At 50.2% G+C, this 20,677-nt stretch overlaps 1 protein-coding gene across 1 annotated transcript; it reads left to right on the top strand.

Annotated features, from left to right (window-relative positions):
- The first annotated feature begins 17,514 nt into the window (after positions 1 to 17,514).
- Positions 17,515 to 20,034, top strand: LOC141926109 (acrosin-like). The gene is made up of 5 exons (XM_074831350.1): positions 17,515 to 17,612; positions 17,926 to 18,123; positions 18,460 to 18,725; positions 18,988 to 19,133; positions 19,618 to 20,034. Exons 1-5 carry the CDS (start codon positions 17,527 to 17,529, stop codon positions 20,032 to 20,034), a joined length of 1,113 nt encoding a protein of 370 aa, XP_074687451.1. The 5' UTR covers positions 17,515 to 17,526.
- Positions 20,035 to 20,677: the final 643 nt, after the last annotated feature.

The raw sequence follows: 20,677 nt of genomic DNA, 5'->3' as shown, positions 1-20,677 counted from the left end.
CGGAGGGGACAGGTGGCCATTTCCAAAGGGACAGGTTTGACAGTCCTGACGTGCTCAGTGAGGTGAGCAGAGGCTGATGTCACATCTCAAACAAAATGTTCTGTTCATGTTAAAGAATGAGCCCAATGACTCAGTTCACCAGAGGATGCTCGTGGTGGAAAATTAATCCTTCACTCTAAGAAGTGTCATTTCCTGGAATAAGAGATAATAATATCAAGTATATTCAAAACGCAAGAGTGTCCAGCTGGTAGCTCTGGATAGGTGATCTCTGCGGGATGAGCTGTTGCCTTGGAAGTAAAACAGCAGTAGAGAATCTGTGAATAGAGAGTATTTGTTCTGCTACACCCAGAGTTACTGGGCTCACAAGTAACACAGCAAGAGGATCAAATTTTTTCAGTGTTGCATATATTAAGCTGAGTGTACATATACAGCTGCATATTTACAGAGCTGCATGTGGTTTTATTGCACTATTCAATTAAATATATTCAATATTTCTGTGTTGACTTTTATGAAATAGAAAGAAATACACAATGAAATTGTTCCAGAGTGATGCCACAGAAATATTTATGCTACTGAGAAGATGTGAGGCAGGATCTAACAGAGAAGAGGAAAACTATCACCAAAAAACTCAGATGTCACAAAGTTTAATTAGAATGGGAAACAATGCACATTTTCTGTCTAAATTTCTATGATATTTATTTCCTATGGACTGTTTGTACACAACAATCCTGAAACAGGCTGTCATTCTCAGGTCCACCTTCAATTAAGCTGGTTGTTTCCACATGGAGTGACCCTCTTGGAAATTAAAACATTCCAGAGAAGCAGAGGCTCTAACAAGCAGCTAGGAAACTGCTTTAGTGAACACTGAATCTCAGATTTCACTCCTTTAACAACAGAGCAAAGGAATACCCCAGCTATTATTTATTACTAGACTGTAGGGATATAAACGTTAACTTCCCCTTTTTGATTTTTTAAAAAAAAAAATACTGAGAACTTGTTTACTCCAGGAAATAACAGATATCATTATACTCCTATAATTGTGCAAAAGATTTCTCAGGAATGGGTAAGCTTACTCCAGAAGGGTGGTGGCTTTTTCCATTTTAGCTTATTTTGCTTCGAAGACAATTCACTGCAGAAATTTCAGCCACTGCTTTAAAATTATTAAGCCTTCTATAGCTAAAGTCTCTTCTGTCTGTTTTTATAACTGAGGATTATTTTCACAAATTAACCTATTATGTAACAATTTTGTCCTTGCTGATGCAGGACACATACGCAGTACAGCACGAAGAGTCGCCTACATCTGCTAGACAAATTCAGATGCGCCTGCTCAGATTCGCGTGTGCCCGCTGGCTCAACCAGATGCTGAATTCAAGAATGAAGCCAAATCAAATGGTTCGACCCCACTTAGGACTTTGACAAATCTAGTTTTCCACCAACAGATATTTCGCATGTGTGCAGCCAAAAAAAAAAAAAAGTCCACCTAGTAATGAGCAAAGGGAGGAAAAGCAGCCTGATGTTATAGACCCTGAGTTACCGACTACCCGCAGCTACGAGGGTACCGCACGGGCCGGGTCGCTCCTCTCCGCGGGCACCCAGCTCTCACGCTCTTCTCTTTGCACCGGCTGGTGCTGGGGAGGCCACGGAGCAGCGTGGGCCATCTCCTGCCCGACGGCCGTGGCTCCTGCGCCCTGAAATGCCGTGAGGGGTGCGCGGCGCCCCAGCAAGTGGGGGCACGGCCCTGGGACGGGGCCAACGCAGGAGACAAGACACTGGCAAGCTGGGGTGGGATCCAGAATCGCCCCTGTGGGTTTCCCCCGCAGGCAGGAGGCACAGACCTCTTCCTAGCAGGGGGCGGGATGTCCGCGCCCGGTCACTTCATCTGGCAGGGAAGTTGGCTCGTGTGCACCTGCAGAACTAGTTCTGTCAGCGCTAAAGGAAAAATAGATACTGAATGTTTTGTTAACCAAACCTTCTCAGTCTTCAGAAGTATGTCATGGGAAAAGCACTACCATGGAACAGCCAATGGTCTCATCAGCTATAGAGGGCCCCCAAATAACCCACATACAGAATCACAGAATCACAGAATCATCCAGGTTGGAAAGGACCTTGAAGATCATCTAGTCCAACCGTTAACCCAGCACTGACAGATCCCAACTACACCAGATCCCTAAGTGCTATGTCAACCCGCCTCTTGAACACCTCCAGGGATGGGGACTCCACCACCTCCCTGGGCAGCCCATTCCAACGCCTGACTACCCGTTCTGTAAAGAAATACTTCCTAATATCTAGTCTAAACCTTCCCTGGTGCAACTTGAGGCCATTACCTCTTGTCTTATCGCTCATTACTTGGTTAAAGAGACTCATCCCCCCCTCTCTGCAACCTCCTTTCAGGTAGCTGTAGAGGGCGATGAGGTCTCCCCTCAGCCTCCTCTTCTCCAGACTAAACCCCCCCAGTTCCCTCAGCTGCTCCCCATCAGACCTGTGCTCCAGACCCTGCACCAGTTCCGTTGCCCTTCTCTGGACACGCTCGAGTCATTCAATGGCCTTTTTGGAGTGAGGGGCCCAAAACTGAACCCACTCATCGAGGTGCGGCCTCACCAGTGCCGAGTACAGGGGCAAGATCCCTTCCCTGTCCCTGCTGGCCACGCCAGTGCTGATACAAGCCAGGACACCATTGGCCTTCTTGGCCACCTGGGCACACTGCTGGCTCATGTTCAGCCGGCTGTCAATCAACACCCCCAGGTCCCTCTCTGACTGGCAGCTCTCCAGCCACTCCTCCCCAAGCCTGTAGCCCTGCTGGGGGTTGTTGTGGCCCAAGTGCAGCACCCGGCATTTGGCTTTATTGAAACTCCTCCAGTTGGCCTCAGCCTATCGCTCCAGCCTGTCCAGGTCTCTCTGCAGAACCTCCCTACCCTCGAGCAGATCAACACTCCCACCCAACTTGGTGTCATCTGCAAACTTACTGAGGGTGCACTCGATCCCCTCGTCTATGTCATCAATAAAGATGTTAAACAGGAGTGGCCCCAAAACCCAGCCCTGGGGGACACCACTCGTGACCGGCCGCCAACTGGATTTAACTCTGTTCACCACAACTCTCTGGGCCCGGCCATCCAGCCAGTTTTTTACCCAGCAAAGCGTGTGATCATCCAAAGCCTCGAGCAGCCAGTTTTGCCAGGAGAATGCTGTGGGAAACGGTGTCAAAGGCCTCACTGAAGTCGAGGTAGACAACATCCACAGCCTTTCCCTCATCCAGTAAGCGGGTCGCCCTGTCATAGAAGGAGATCAGGTTTGTCAGGCAGGACCTGCCTTTCATAAACCCATGCTGACTGGGCCTGATCATCTGGTTGTCCCACACGTGTTATATGATGGTACTCAGGATGAGCTGCTCCATCAGCTTCCCAGGCACCAATGTCAAGCTGACAGGCCTGTAATTTCCTGGATCATCCTTCCGACCCTTCTTATAGACGGGCGTCACATTGGCAAATTGGTACATCACATTGTATACGTCACATTGGCTGCTGGTAGATTCACTTTCCAGCTTTTGTATTTTCTTTTACCTTCCCCACCATCACTTTTGAAGCAGCACAGGCACTGTGGACTTGTTGCTTTATATCCTTCACTACCACCACAGTCCAGTTGCAACATTTTCTTCCAGTTCCAGCAGAGATCACACCTGCGCTGGGCAGCACAGCCTGGCCAAGAGCACAGACACATCAAAGCAGTGATACCAACCTGCCTGTGCAGCATCCGCCACCAGAAGCCACAAACAGGAACAGCAGCAATAACTGTAGTGTCGCTGCAGTCAGACACGAGACCTGTATCAATCTGTCTGTGTTTATAACACAGCAAAATGAACTACACCAGTAAAGAGAGCAATCTCATCTTCATAAAGATTAGAGGTCTTTTCCAAACAAGAAAAAGCACGTTTGGATTATCTTCTTCCTGAGAGTTTTCAGCAGAAAAATTAACATTCACCATTTTAACTATTTCTACACATAACAGAGCATAGTAGAAATATGAATTCTAATGCAATTATTTTCAGGAAGAGAAGAAATATCCCCAAACACTTGCTATACACCTTTAATAGAAGAGATAGGAAGTACTGCAAAGCACAGGGCCAAGCTGAGTGCTCTAGTTAAGAAAAAGGCTTCCCATCTGTACACTTGCTCCATAACTGGCCTCAGAGGGGTTTTGTCCCCTCCTCAGAAACACAAACTTCCAGGCACTCGCAAATACAAAGTACTGACCTGAGTGAACCACAGTAATTCCCAAATTATTTCCCCAGGGAAAATTATATCTAGTAAGGAAGCTGCAAGTAGTTTCCACAAGTTACCAAGAAAGTTCCACCCTCCCTTTTGGTCACCTCGTAAGGGAGGAGCGGCTTCTCTGGGCCGGAAGAGCAAGGCTCTGTTTTTATTTATTTTCTAACCTGCTTAGGGATGTAGACCTGCAAAAAAATAATTTCTATAATGCTATTGAGGTTGTACTTCCTCTCCCTCTGCCTCCAATATCACCGACACAAGAACACCCCATCGTTCTCTCTCACACGCACACTGGAGACGCTTGTTGCAGAGACAAACCCCTGCAGGTGAGTAAAGCCTCAGCTCCTTGTGGAGGCAGATCAGATGCAGCAGTCCTGCCATCCAGACCCAGCACAGCCCTCCCAACAGCTCTTCAGACACCCCAGCAGAATTCCTACTTCTCATTTCCGACACAGCCATCCACAAATCCCCACCTCTGACTCCACTCACCCATACACCATAAATTCTCTCACGCAATTTGGGTCCAAAGAAGGGACTGCAGAAGCCTGGACCTTAAGTATCATGAGAAGAGGCTGACTAGGGCATAAATACACACCACCTTTTCCACCTTATGCTTCAAATTTACGACAAATCCACAAGGAGAGATCTCGGCTCTATTCAGTCCGTCCTTCCCCCTCCATCCAAGTTACAACAGCCATCTCCTCCAGTGCTCAGATGCTGGAAGTCTCCACTCCTGCGTTCCTACATTAAAGGTCCAACTCGGCTTAGGTAAACCAATGCTTTGCTTAAAATAAATGCACCTGTAAAGACTCATATTGGCTTAGAATCTCCGAGTCAAATGCACACTTGTGAGAGAAAACAGGAACATACATAAAAGAGCACTTTTAAAGAAATTTATAGGTAATTATTTGATAGAGAATGAACAGAAGTTTGTTTCCAAGATTACAACACAGCTATATAAGGAGTCTAACAGCAGTGGACACTGCCAATTAGATGCTCACACACCACCTCTACAGAAGTTAAATGAAGTCAGCAGAGAGCGCCAGCTTCCCCATCAGCAGAAATACATGGTATGACCCTTGCAGTGGACGTCGTCATGTCTGTAAAAGAGTTTTGTACGCTTAGAGCTTGTGCTCACTTCTTCTGGCTTAAGGCAGCTTTATATCAATGCTAGAGAATGAGAGCATGACTTCAGAAAAAAAATGCCAACTAATGAAAGTGGCACAACCCTTGTATCACCTAGGAGCACTGCGGCTGCGATGCTTCCTCGCTACTAACTCCAGAGCAGGGGTAACAGGCTCCAGAGGAGTCTTCCAGCCCCAAACTGGAACAGAGAGACTCACCGGGTGCAGCTGCAGGGGAACACAGACATGCATGCCAAGAGACAGTTCTCTGCCAAGTCAGCAGCTGCCTGACCAAAGCCAGGCTGACCTAGGAACCTGCGTGCAAAACCACATTTCAGTTGGGTTTCTTGGCTGCCCTTGTGTGGTCTGTAACTGGCCGCTGCATCCTGAGCAGCCTCTGTCCTGGACGACACTGTCGCTGGGAGCAGGACATTTCATAGGTTGGATGAGGCTTGTCGTGAGGTCAGTGACAGGCACAGTTTATCTGGGTATGAGAAAAACCCCACAGCCAGGCAACAGACCCCTGAAGGGGAACTACTTAACACAGAGGCAGCAGCATCAGAGACTCAGCCTCTTTGCAAATACACCAGATGGAATCCACAGAGAGATCTGAGCTGTGGTTACGAGCATCAGCACAATCCTCAGAAATATCCTGGGTTTGTATCTGCATGACTTCAAAGTGTACTGAAGCCAGATATTTTGAGTCATGATCAATCAGTACTTCAGAAACACACACAAATGACTTTCAAAAGTATTATATTTTTCCCCCGTATCCTCCTAAGAGTATCAGAGTAGTATCAGCAAACAGCAAGACAGCAATTCTCCAGTAAATAACCAACCTCATGGGTATTTCTCTTCAGTCATATCTGTGTTGGTGTGTGCTCAGATGCCACGTCCAAGGTGCAGCTTTTCATATTCAAGTGTAACGCGTTTGGTTTCTTCTAATGTATCTGTGAGCACAGTTTACTTTTTATACATTCCTGTAACTACAGAACTGACACATTTGTGAACTGTTCAGAAAAACTCCTGTTAGTAACAAGGGAGTAGGAGATAGGCCACAGGCAAATTTGTTAAATAATGTAAAAGAAAATTCTATTTCTCCTTAGAAGTATTACATCCTTAGGTGCAGTCACTATCTAGAAGTGTATTCAGCTTAGTACCTCTTGAGAAGAGGATTATCTTCTAAAGTGCCTGAGAGAAGTAACAACACACACACATGCAATTTGAGTAGGTAACTCAACCGAGCAGTTTAACCACTCTTCTGTTTCATTCTCTTACAAAATCACCCCATAGGACTGAGATCTTTTCTGACTTTAGACATGCAAAAGTTGACATGTCTTTTTAACTTCTCTAGGAAGCGACAGACACTCCTCAGAAGCGATTTATCCCACTTGCTCTCATACTGGTCTCAGGATGTCCTGTGGCTGGGCAAATACTCACTTTTCTAAGCTTGTTTATGCACACAGCAAATGGGAAATTTAACTGGACACATTTACCTTCCTCATTTTCAGAGAGGCCAGAAGCAATTTAACAACCCTTCAAAGACGGATCAATTACATATGTTATTCATATAAGGTACAACTGTTCTCCACTGCAGTGCACCACTTCTGCTGCTGTTTTCAGTCTTTCCTACAAGGTGCTGGGGACAGGAGCCAGACCTGTTAACTTCCTCCATAATCACAACTGCTTTTACACTCACCCCAGACCTCTTGCACCAGCACGCCTCCCTCTGATTCCAGGGCACATTAGTGTTACACTCACAGTTGTGCCTGGACCATAATACTCTCCAAAAGCACCACGTGCCACTCCGTGCTGCTCAGCTCCTCTGCCAGAGTCTGGAATGCAAACCAGCAGCAAACAAATAGAACTAATAGAAAACTTTTTGACTTTAAAGGCTTTTGGTTTAAGAAAACCCCCACCCCACAACAGGGAGTGCCCTACTACCAAAGCTCCAATACACCCCGTCCCCTTCAGTCACTTGCCCACTCTTCTGCTGGTATAGATTGAATTTCATTCCACCTGCTGGTCCCTGTACAGCCCCTCCAACTAACCCAGGCAGACAAGTTCATTGACCTTTACACAGCAGCCTGCTCAGTAACGGTCAGGTTGGGATACTGCTGGACTTTGGAAAAGTCAGCTCCTGCTCCAGGGTCCCAAACAGCCTGGATCATCTCTCTGAAAGGGAGGAGGGAATTTTCCGCACCATCCTGATGTATCGCCGTTGAATGTTAATTTACTTTGTGACCTGTAAGGCGTCTGGAAGCAGAATATGATCACTGAGATAGCAGATCCTAGTGCAATATACCCATCACTATTTGCTGCTGTGGTTACAGTTAGCAAAGGCCACAATAACACACATTCTACCAGATTAGGGGGAAACAAGAAACTAATGATTGCCATATCGTTGTCCTATCTTCTTCCACTACAGAGTTCAAACTGGTTTAAAAATTGGTATTAGACCTGACTTCAAAGGCAAGAGGCATTTTATCACTCAGCATTGTTACCAGTGATAGAGCAGAGAGAGAGTGCAGCAAAGCTCAATGGGGAGGAAAAAAAAAATTCTTAAGAGCAGAGGCACTTTAATTCAATTTAAAACTATGCATAGCCTAGCAGATAGACACTGGCCAAAACTGACTCACATCTTTTAATGCGTAAAACAGCGCTGAAGGCTGCCCTGCAATCAGGCAATTACAGCTGGTGACTTGAACATGATGTTAACCCCCGGCGAGTCAGGCTGGGTAGATGGTCTCAGAGCTCTTCTCCCACCTCTGCCAACTAGTGCCACAGCAGGCAGAGCCCCCCGGCAGGCTGAGGGCCCTGTGAGTGCCTGCACCCACCACCTCTCTTCAGGGGCCAGAAAGAGTCTGGAGATCCAACAGATGCCCCCAACCTCAGGGCAGCACAAGGGAGAAGTCAAATGTGCAAAGTCCTGCTCAGCGTGCAGCCCCGGCCAGGTCTGCAAGAGCAAGGAATGAATTTACCCAGGAACTCTGGTATCATCTGCTGTTTGACAGGGAAGCAACATCAGGGACTCAGGAGTCCTGTTGTCAAGCAACAAGAGGAAGAAAGTGGTTGACTAAAGAAAAACCTCTGGCCTTTTGTGTTCCCTAGAACATTGTTTTTACCCCAGGTCATGACTGAACTCCCACGCTCTCTCCTCCCACACTCAGTCCCTCTAAAAAAAAAAAAAAAGTGTGCCGGTCTCATAGAGCAAGGCTCTTCTACAATTTATGTTTATTTCCATGTGCCAAGATCAGACAGAATGAATGACAGGCTCATTTGCTGTCAGCTTTTCATGTGTTATTTCACAGTTTACGTATACATCAAGCTTCTGTTCACCCAGCTGCTTGACATAAGTGCCCAGAGGTTTATTTTTCAGCCTGCCTAATACTCTTTCTGATCTTTTGGATTAGCGATATACACCATAGTCTTCAGTATTTAAGATTTTAAGTCCTCATGAACGTGTGTTACTGACATCTGCCAAGAAAGGCAGCTCAGGTAGTATTTTGAACAAGATTAATCTTAGAATCATTTATATAGAACAGCTGCAACAACAGGAAAGCATGCAAGATTGGAGGGAAAAAATGAGCCTCAAAAAAAGGATACTGCCAAGATTTAGCAAGGACCTTAAAGATTCAATGCAGCAGGAGAAAATAACCAGAGCATGTAATGCCCTGCCACACCCTCTCCTTCTGCCAGACACTACAGGAAGGGCGAGTAATCTCAGAGGACCCTGCTAATGGCTCTCCAGCCTTTTACACCGTCAATGCAATACAAAAATCCAGAAAATAAGGGGTCCCCTGCATAATTCTTTATTCATAGACATTCTGCTTTTTCTGCTCTGCTGCTAAACTTGGTGTCAATCTGAAAATGCTTTCTGGAGTATCTACCTATAAGGATGCACACCTGTTTGCAATATCCCCAGTAGAATTATCTGAGCTATTCATGACTTGGCCCAAGCCGAGGCTTGACCCAGCTGATCAGGAGCCTTCGGTGCTCGCCATGTCTGCAGATCATCCTCTGATGTGACTGTAGCAGAAGACTGCCTCTCCTCCCAGGTGGAGCAAGAAATCATCACCACTTTCCAGGAACAGAAAAGCCCCAGGAGGTGGCAGGAGGAGGAGTGCTCCAACACTTACCCAGCAGCCACAGAGCATCTGCTTGGGCAAGTGCCCTACCTGAGGGCAGGTACAGACACATCCCTGTGCAGAACCCCTGGTGAGGCAAGCGCTGTCCTGCAAGGCGCTCCTGGCTTCAGGATGCTGTGGAGGGGTTTGAGCCATTCACACCTCCCACAGCCTCTGCCTCAAGCAGCTGCCCTAAACTGAAGCATACTTTGTTTTCCAGACTTATTTATAACTGTGCAGTCTACAGCTTTCTGTTTCCATTAAAAAGGGAAAAGGAGATTCTGATTCAAGTCTCCTGATAGGAAATGGTTTCCGGGTTTAAAAAGGGCTCGAGTGTTTGTAGTAATATTTGGGGTCAAAAATCTTAACTCTGCATTGCTGACACACCCTGGTGAGCTGCCACAGCGGTGAGAAATGGGGCACCTTGTAACCCAGCTGGCTAACGCCCTGCTGCTCTCCAGCTGTGAAGCCCAGTGCCACGCTGCAGAACAAGCACAGGCTCACCTCGGCGGTTCCGAGAGGATTTCCAAAGCCACCTCGGTCCAGAAACCAGGAACTTCTCTTCGCCACATCCCCCGTCCCTGTGATCTGAGAGCTGTCTGTAGGCACCTCACTGATGTGGCACCATGGACATGGAGACCAAGTTTGAGTCTGGCCCTGAGCCAAGGACAGGAGCCACTACATGGAGATAAAAGAAAGAAAAGGCCACAGCTCGGGTGCAAGGGCAAGGAAAGAGGGGAGAGCTGCTTCTTCAGGAACTTCAAAGGGTAAGAGAAGTCTTGTTTTGTTAAAATTATGTGTTGTTTCTACTGGCAGATGCTGTTATTTATCTACAGGGTTCTAGGGAAGTGACATTAAGAAATCCCCATCAAGAGGTTTTCAACATGCAAAGAAAATAAGGGATTTTGAAAAAAAATAAAAATCTTACACTTTCTTTGTTCTTTTTTCTAGGACACCTCTGTAACAGAGGCTGCAGCACCCTGTGTGCTGTGCTCACCTGGCAGCACTAACCTGTCCTTTCCTGGCAACTTCTGTTCATGCTGTGAACAGTCCTGGGGGCAACAAGAGCAATGCAACTCAGCATCATTTGCTGCTTGGGCAGGCTTTTGAGGAGAGGGATGGTTTTCTTTGACTCATTGACACTAAACATTTGGTAAGTTTTATTTCTGAACATGGCTCAGTGAAACAAAAGAAACTGCTGAAGTAGAAAAAACAAAATCACATGCATATTTCTTTCACATTGCTACTGATGGTTTCCCAAAGTCTAAACATCTCTGATTTTGTTGTTAGGAGATGTATTTGGACAGCTGAAAAAGTTACTCCAACCTTTTAGATACTGCCCCCACAGTTAGAGTGCAAGAATATTTTATCCATGTAAATAATATTTGCATACGCAAAGGAGGTTCATGTTGCTTCAGTCAGTATTTGTCCTTCTCCAGATCACCCCACGATGGGGGTCTCTATTGCTCTGTAACACAGCACTTACTACGCTTGGAGGGCAGATGTGTCAAGCTGAACACTTCAGACCCCTGCCCAAACCAGAACCTACGTAGCAAGGTGGGCAGGTTGGTGGATGTCACAGGAGTACAACACAATCCTGCTAGTAGTCCTGCCTGAATGATTGATTACTAATAGTTTCAAAAAATCCATAAACAAATCTGTATTTCAAGCCCTTAGAGATGCTAACTCACTGCTTCTGTTGTTTCTGGGGTAATAAGACAAAATAGTATTAATAATATAATTTAACAGCTAAATAACAGCAGCACTCCAGCTAATGTGCTAGCCATGTCCCCATTAGATAGAAACTGTGGTGTACCAAAAACTCATTCAAAACTGGGCAACCATTTGTAGATATTGTTCTGGCTTCAAATGATGGCAGAGATTATTAATGATCCGGTTGCAGGGCTACATCTGAGGGTGAAAAATCTCCTATTCCTCATTGGAAAAGAGTAATTGATCCCACTGGTTTTATAATGTTGTATTGAGTCTGGCTGGGACTCAGCACTTTGTATGGTGCAGTGTTTTAGATCAGTGGCCAGAACAATGCTGATAACCCACTACTGGTTTAGCTGTGGCTGAGCAGGGTTTGCACAGTGTTGGGGCCTTCTCTGTTTCTCACTCTGCCTTCCCCCCCAGCTCCCCCCCAGTGAATAGATGGAGGGGGGTGCGCAAGAGGTTGGCAGGGGACACAGCCAGGCAGATGACCCCAACTGACCAAAGAGATATTCTGTGTCATGTAACACCACGCTCGGCAGTAAAAAGGGAGAGGAGGGGATTTTAGGGGCGGGGGGAGCCATCTTTTGCTCAGGAACTGGCTGGGCATCAGTCTACCTAGGGCAGGTGACGAGTGATTGCCTTTGCATCACTTTTACTTGCTTTCTCTCTTCTTCCACTTCTCCTTTGCTTATTAAACAATTATTATCTTGATGCACAAGTTTTCTTGCTTTTACTCTTCCTTTCCTCTTCCCCTGTCCCGCTGGGGGTCAGGAGGAGTGAGCAAGCAGCTGTGTGGTGCTTCGCTGCCTTACAGGGTTAACCCACAACACGTATGAAAACCTAATGGAGTCAGAAAAGGTTAAAAAGTGGGACTCAATAATTTTTGCCTCCATACTTGTAACACCCACCCACCCCACCCCCAACATGCACAGAGCTGTGTGTTTAGGTTTGAGATTCAGGCAGAAATCCCAATTCTCACAACACCCTGCAAGAAACATCCCTGCCTGGATTTGGGGAAGGCCCCCAAAGGCCCCCCCTAGTCATGGCTGGGCTGACAGCTCCACTAATAGAGAAAATATGCTTCCTGTAAGCTTTTCTACATTAGTGAGAGGAAGCATTTGAATAGCAACAATATATCAACTATACAGTTAGAGTTGATATAGCATATAGCAATGCTTCCTCTTCACTAATACAGAAAACCAGAGCAGTGCCACACACCTGATTTACCTCTCATCTTGCACCAGCAATGCTTACATTTTCAGAAGTCTGTCTTGAATTCCATTTCCCTACACCAAAGCAGGATGTGAACTTACAGACAGTTTTCCTCTGAACACAAATAAGGAAGCAGCTAAGAGGGGTGAGTGCAGAAGTATGTGTATGAGGAACAAGAGACTGCTGGGCTCTGCAGATGACAGTTTTGTACCATCCAGAATTTGCACATGAAAGAAAATCTGTCAGTCCAAGAAAAAAACTGTCTTCTGGTAACTTCATTTAATTACTCTCATTAAGAATAAAATTCAGCTTCTCCATTGGCCAGCTCAATGCTGATGCAATGCTCCAGTCCTGATATAGGGACACAGAACCAAAGGAGGTTTATGGCTCCAAGCAAGTGAATTTCCCCCCTGATCACAGAGGCAACGGGAACCACATTCTCATCTGCATTCTGGGATAATCGCACAAAATTCTGCTATTACAAGGAACTCCTCTGTCACAGAGCCACAGCCTGTCAAATGGCACAACGGTGTCAGCCTTCAAGGCTACATCTACAGGGCTCAATAGAACAGGGCCACAGACGAGTTTCTGGCCCCGAGGCCAAGGGGCACAGGCTGCCCTGCCTGATCGCCCGTGGGGCCCAGTGGCCCCCAGGCACACCTACCAAGGGATTAACCCTGGGCCAGTGCATGACCACTGCTGAGAACAGCCCCTTGCGTGCCACCACCCAGCCCCATCCAGACACTCGCACAGGCCAGCAGCACACCAGGGACCAGCTCGGAAGAACGGGTGAGCAGCGTACAAGCTCATTCCTTTAACAGCACGGGTACAGTCTGAGAGGACCTGGGGACTCTGCATGAGAAAGTGCAAAACCCTGAATGCTGAATGAGATACCACACACTGATGCTACTGTGGCTGTAGAGGTCACACAGCAAAAAACCCACCCTCCAGATGGGACAGATCCCTTGGCCCATGCAAAACGTGCATCTGCAGCAGCTTTGCTTCTCCTTGAGGTATTTGAAACAGCCCAAAAGGGATATCAGAAACCAAAATCTGGAGGATTATATGGAGGGCACAGGAGAACAACATATGCTGAAGCATGCAGTTGTATGTAGGAATCAGGAAAAGCCAATTAGGGAAGCAAACTGAAGGAGGATTCAGCTTTATGTTGCATTAGCAACAATATAAGTTGTCTGTTGCAGCTCTGTGCATTCACACTTACAGTTAATAATAACTAGCAAGTTCCCTTCAAGACCCACTGCAATAAGATGAGCACTTAATAATAGCCCAGAACAATAATCCTTAATCATGCTTCGTGTTGTAAAAATCCCAGTGTCAGGCTTTCATGTAATTACACCCTTGATAGGCAAATGTGAGTCACAAGTGTTAACAGCAACTACGCAAAAGCAGGTTCCTCTCTGGGGTGGCGGGGGCGAGCAGACCAGAAAGACCTCCACAATTTAGAGGCAGAAACACAAATCATGAGAAGATGCAGACAGGGAAGAATGCCTGTAACTTTCCTCATACAGTTTTACAAATTCCACCTGAACACTTTAAGGAAACCTGTGAATTCAATACAGAAAGAAAACCTTTGCCCCTGACCTGTCACCCCCTGACACTCACTCCCATGGGGAAAGCCCACGCAGGTACAGGCGACGGCGCTGGTGCAGGCTCTGAGGGCAGCCAGTTTCATCGCCTTCCCCCTCCCCAGCAGCCAGAAGAGAGATTCCCCTGAGCCCTGACAAGGGGCACAGCACAAGAACCACTGCAGGAAGTCAGCCCCAAGGTCCCTCAGCTCAGCACACCGCCTGCAGCGGTGGCACAGCCTCCCAAAACGGGTAACACCAGCAGAGGGGCACAGCTGCCATTTTCTCAGAAGAGCTTCCCAACATCCAATGTGCTCTTCTTGCCTGCCAGAAACTAACCTGAAAAATGACACAGAAGTGCAAGAAAATAGGATGGGCCTTATTTACTCAGGAAGGAGACTGAAACTTTTGCTTACAAAAACGCAGAGGTGCAAACATTCCATTTAAATTTCCACTAGACGCACACAGTCAGTGGACCTGCTGGGTCTCCAAAACCTCAGACAGAATAAAGCTAAATTTCCTATCACGGGAACTCAGTGTACATGAGCTGCTGAAACTTGGACAGCTATACACTGTGCATCCAGCCCGCCAGGGCTTTGTGTGATCCTGGGGCCTTGAGAGGAAGCATTTGAATATCAACAAGCTGAGAATGGAACTCTGCTGCACAGGTAAGGAGCAAAGTGCTATTGGCACATTTACTACAGTGAAATACTCGTGTGTTTGTTGTTTTGGATCACCAACAAGGAAGGAAAAAAAATACAGCTGTCAGTTACATTGCACAATTACGTTGGCAGGGATTTTGTTACTCCTTTCCTCTGGGTTTTTAAATTCTAGAAATAAATTCAAACATTTAATTAGACTCTGATGCCTCCAAACTTTGCTAGTGGAGAGCTGGGTGAGCCTTGTGGTGTTTGTGTCTTTTCAGAATGCACCAAGCAGTTCAATACAGGTCCCAGGAAAAAGGTAAATAAATCACAAAATACATAATTAAAGCACCTGCCATTCTTACAGCTCAACCTTAATTCCACACCATCACACACTGGCAATAGTCACTGGCAGTGTCTGGGTGGCTTCTGCAAGCTTGAACTCACCATCAAGAAAAAAAGTTGTCTTTTATTTTACAAATAAGGCATTGGAATTGCTGCTCATGAGCAATCCACAGACATCCCCCACTGTCTATTTCTGCTATTTCCTCTATTAGCAAGAACCTCAAGAGCATTTCCAGTGCAGGCCAGGGGCACCAAGTCACCTATACCCAGATCTGTCATAATCTCCCAGATCCCATAAAGTGCCACACCACCTGCTAGATGGAGCCCCTGAATAAAACAAGGGAGAACTGATTTCTGTGCCCCTCTGCCACAAATCTTGGCCAAGCTGCTTCAGTCCTGAGCCCAGCACATGAGCATGTGCTGCTGCCCAGCTGCAGGTGGCAGCTCCTTCAGGCCCAGCACCTCATGCCCTTTCAGCTGGGTGCTCTGCTTTGAGCTCCTCATCCATCAAACTGGCATCAGGACTTTTGCTTTCCTTGGAAAGTCTTCCAAGAGCTAGTTAGTGCTTAAAATTCAGATCTATTATTTTATACCGACTACAGAAAAGGCATTTCCTTCCTTAAAACGCTACTCTGGGACCAAAGCGAGGCCCCAGATGCAGCCCAGGACTGCCTGACAGGCTGCTCAGCCTGCTGGGCCAGGTCGCATGGCCTGGCCTACAGTAACAAAAGCGGTCCTTGCCCCCCGCCCCATCCTGCCCTCTCGGCAGGCAGCTTCCAAAAACTGTATCCCGAGAATTGGAGACAAGGAAAAAGATGCTCTGAAACATGGAAGGAGCATCCCGAACTGCTGCTGGGCCTTGGGAACACTCTCTCTGGACTATCTGGCCATCCCCAGGGAGGGCACGTCGCAGATGGAAATATTAACCCAGTAATGATTTAGCAGCAAATCAAGATTTATTAATGACTAGCAGCACTTAATCATGAACCAATGTAAGGATTTACAAAATAATTCAGTAAAATACATTATGATTCAAATAGCCACTTCACTAGAGGTTCAAAAGTGAAAAGATGCACACTAACTTGCTATAAGGTATCCTAAACCAGAATATATATATATGTATATTCACAAACGTAAGATGTACAAACACACGATTGCTCTCCCCAGAATCACCCCATCTCTCCCTTCAATTATCTGTGGAGAGTGGCCCCTCTCACATCATTCCCCCTTAACCAACGGCAAACCCTGGTGCTGGAATAGCCACAGAGGACGAGTCGTCTTCTCTCAGGCCGCCTTCTGCCTGCTCTCTCGAAGCAGATCTGGGGCCTCACCTTCAGGTCAACTTCCCCAAAACAAAGCAGCCTCGAGTCCTGTTTCTCTGGGGCCCAGCCCTGGTGCCTCAAGGGCTTTGACAGCAGCTATTCCGCTTTCAGTGGGAGCCTGCCCTGGCACCCTCGGGACCAGGCTGGGCGGGCGCTCAGCTGTGTGCCTGACGTCTGTCCACACAAGCCAGGATGGCAGCAGGGAGCTCCCGCACCCTTCACCAGCTTTGAGGCTGCCACGCTTCAAGCCACTGCTCTCGCCCCTCCAGGGAGCGGCCCTGATCAGCAAGCGCAACGCAGGCGGCTGCCTCCTGCTTCTCTGCCACGACTGCCCTGCATCCCGCACGTGAGCACGGCTCTGCCGTCGGCCGTAGGAGGCAGACTGAGGAGCTGAGGCTGCTGCAGCATTTCCCAAGGCCATGGAGAATGGCACGTGGGGCTGAGAGCAGGAGCAGCCTCCTCTGCCTGGAGCTTGCAGCTGCCTGTCCTTGGCCACGCACACCAGGGGCCACAACCGCCCTTGTCCGTGTTGGCCCAGAACAGCGAGACGACTCCTGGAGAGTGAGGACACGGCGCCTGCCAGAGGGTGTTGCTGGGGCTGACGTGGCCGGTGCTGCCTCTGTGCTGCCCTGTGCTGTGTGCGGGAAGGGTGACACTGCTCGGCTCTGGTGGGCTGAGGTGGCTGCACATCCCTGCGTGCTTGCGCGGCTGGAACCAGATGGGCTTTGCCACACACACGCGTGTGCTGCTGTCTGTAGCAGTTCTGTTCTCCGGTGTACGAGTTTTGAGAAGGACCTGGTGGCAGAGGGCTGCGGAGAGCAGGGGGGCGGTGAACTCCCCCAAGAGGCTGTGGTGCCACACTGGGTTTTTTCCTGCTCGCCGCTGGCAGGCAGTGCTGGGGCCGGGCGCTGCTGCCTGCCACGGGGCCTGCACACCCCGTCCCGCAAGCAGAGCATTCAGCTGGGTCTGTCGGGGGTGTCCGATCCCAGCTTCTGCTTCCCCTGCTGCTTGGAAACCCCCATGTTTTCCCCCCCCCGCCCCTAGAGACCACCGTGCCCAGCCCCTGGAACCAGCGACTCTGTGACATCAGCCCCGTTGCCGTGGGCACCGTGGGCACCGCGAGCCCTGCGGGCACTCTGTTGGCTGCTGCACTGGTGGCAACAAGCCCTCGGTTCTGGCAGCTGGCACATGCCGCTGGCAGCGATGCATCTGCTCCGTCTCCTCATCCTGCTGGCCCTGTGCTGGCCTGCGCACGGCGCCTGGGACAGTTGTAGGTAAGTGGCCGAGGCTCTGGGAGGGAGCTTGGGCAACCTGATGGGGTTCCCTGGAGGGTGCCCGCTTGTCCCCCGTGGCCACACCACGGCTTCCCCAGCCCCACGCGGGAGCCTCGGCTCCTTGCAGCGCCCGGGCTGCTGGCACAACTCGCCTGCGGGGCTCCAGCAGAAATGGGGGCGGCCGCCCGCCTGCCCCACGGGGCTCTCTGGCCTCGCTGTCCATGCAGTGCCTCGTGGGGAGGGCAGACGGCTGACCTTCAGCCGGGACAGCAGCGAGCCGTCGAGCAGGATGGTGATGAGTTTCTGGTTACAGGACCTGCGGGCTCCGGCCCATGGCTGCTGACGATGGCACCTCGCACGTGGTGGGGGGTACAGACGCCCAGCCAGGGGCCTGGCCCTGGATCGTGAGCATCCAGGGTCCCTGGAGAAGAGGCACGGGACATGTGTGTGGAGGGTCCCTCATCAGCCCACAGTGGGTCCTCACAGCAGCCCACTGCTTCACCAAGGCCAGGTAAGGAGGGCCAGGAACAGGGATATCCCCTGGCACTCGCGGATGCCCCACCCGCAGCACCACGTGCTACTCCCGTCCCCTTTCCTTGCGGTATGCCCAGTGCCTGGGCACTGCAGAGCCCGGCTGAGACGCTGCTCAGGAGAGAGTTGGGCTCCTGCCACGGCTTTCTAGCAGCCTCCAGCTTGACACGCCTTGAGCCCAAGGCATGCAGGGGCAGTCGCGCCCTCCGTAGCACTGCTTTCCTCTCCCCTGTGTGAAGCAAAGGGCAGGGAACTGCTGGGCTGCTGCAGCACGTGGTTCCTCTCCCTCTGAGCCCTCTCCCCCTCTGCCTTCCAGGCACATCACCACGTGGCGCGTGGTGGTTGGGGCCACCCGCTTGACTCAGCTGGGCCCGGAGGCCCAAGTGCGCAATATTAAACGGCTGCTGGTTCACGAGGATTACAGCAGCATCTCGCAGAGGAACGACATTGCGCTGCTGGAGTTGGACCAGCCTGTCCAGTGCAGCAACTCCATACAACTCGCCTGCGTGCCCGACGCCTCGCTGAAAGTGTCAGAACTGACAACCTGCTACATCAGTGGCTGGGCGTCCACGACAGCGAGAGGTGAGTTCCCAAAGAGCGCTCGCGTCCCAAGTGCGAGCTCGGCACACGGGGGAGGCGGGCTGGGCTTCCTGACAGCAGAGGCAAGAGCCAGAGCGCGGCTGCGGGGACGTGTGCCCATGGAGAGATGGGCCTGGCCCAGGGCCCACGGCGAGACAGAAGGGCAACGCCGGTGCAAAGCCAAGCCCCAGGGAAGGGTTCACCCAGACAGGGCAGGAGACCTGGCAACGAGCTGCCGGGCGTTAATTCCTTTCTCTGCTCACAGCTGAAGGACCAACGGATGTTCTGCAGGAGGCCAAGGTCCACCTCATCGACCTCAACCTCTGCAACAGCAGCCGGTCGTACCAAGGGGCCGTCCACCCCCACAACCTGTGCGCTGGCTACCCGCAGGGCGGCATCGACACCTGCCAGGTAGGAGCCTGCGACAAGGCAGCACCCAGCGGCACAGGCAGCCCCGGCACAGCCGCCCAAACACCCTGGCGCGGGCTTTGCCTGGCCAGTCGCCCTCCCACCGCTGGGTCCCCGCCGCTGGCGGGGCTCACCTCCCCTTCCCCAGCTGCAGGCCCTTGCCCAGGGCCCCACTGTCCCAGAGGCCTGGGACTCTGCCCAGAAAGCCCATCCAGCACTCCTGGCAGCACCGAGGTCCAGGTCCCAGCCCTGGAACATCCCTCTTGCACCCAGCCAGCATTGCTGGGTGGAGCACGAGAGGAGCACGAGTCCTACCCCACGGGCCCATGACCCCCTCTCAGACAAGGTCCTGTCGCCCCCAGCACCTGAGCAGAGCCTCTCTGTGCAGCGCATACAGCTCTGGGGGGTGCTGACAGAGAGAAGGAGCCGGCCCTAGTGCTGCCAGCGGCCACCCGACACCACCTTGACCCTCTCTCCTCCACTGCAGGGTGACAGCGGTGCTCCTCTCGTCTGCAAAGACAACAGTGCTGACCACTTCTGGCTGGTTGGGGTGACCAGCTGGGGGAGAGGCTGTACGAGAGCAAAACGGCTGGGAATCTACACCTCCACTCAGCACTTTTACGACTGGATCCTAGAACAGATGGGGCTGAGCCCAGCAGTAACGGCTGCTCCAACGCCACGGCCAGCCTTCCCCTCAACCCCCCTTCAGACGCCAAGGCCAACACCAACACAATCAGGCGGGTTCAGCTCCTTCCCCCTTCTAGTGCAGAAGTTGGTGGAACTCTTTACTTGGTTGCAGGAGCTCATGCAGAACCTGAGGGAAGGCCTGAGCACCAGGATGGACAGGATCCAGTGCAGGCTGCAGTGCACCATGACCGCCTCCTGCAAGGGCTCTGACTGCTGAGCCAACGGCAGCCTCAGCGTCAACAGCCTTCTCGGTCCTGCCCATGCTCCTCCGACTGCACAAAAAAATGTTGTCTTAGTTGTTGAATAAAATTCCCAAGTTTCACAGCTCACGACGCTTCAGTTCCATTCTGTCTCCTGTCCAAGACAAGGATTCCATGCCCAGCACCTGAAAATGAGGCTGCAGGCAGCCAAGTCGGGCACAAAGGGAAAGAGTCACTCTGAGGGGTGACCCCGAGCCTGGTCGGAGAGGAGGGGGAGGGTGCGGTGGGAGAAGGGGCCACTGGTCACAGGGGGCCAGAGGTCTTGGGGACAGTGATTCGCGGAAACAGACTCTATTCAACTCAGAGAGTTATGCAGCAGGTATGTTTACTCCAGCGCTGGGGTGCGAGGGGATTTCCCCACAAAGCTTGCACCCCAACAGCACATTTTACCAGAAACTTATCGACTCTGGATATACATATTCATTGATTACATAACACAAATATCCATATGCATGAGTGAGGCTGGGTTAGCTCTAGAGGCTGGTGTCAGCAGTTTGTGTTCTCTTTGCACCTGCGCATTGCCTCCTGGGGGGCGTCTCAGGGATCTTTGGGAGGAAGGCTCACAGTCCTCCTCACCTTGTACTTTTCCTCGGAGCACGC

Source organism: Strix aluco, chromosome 7 (assembly GCF_031877795.1).
Source record: "Strix aluco isolate bStrAlu1 chromosome 7, bStrAlu1.hap1, whole genome shotgun sequence".
Lineage (NCBI taxonomy): Eukaryota > Metazoa > Chordata > Aves > Strigiformes > Strigidae > Strix > Strix aluco.
Note: the sequence above shows the minus strand (reverse complement) of the source record. Positions and strands in the feature narration are given on the sequence as shown.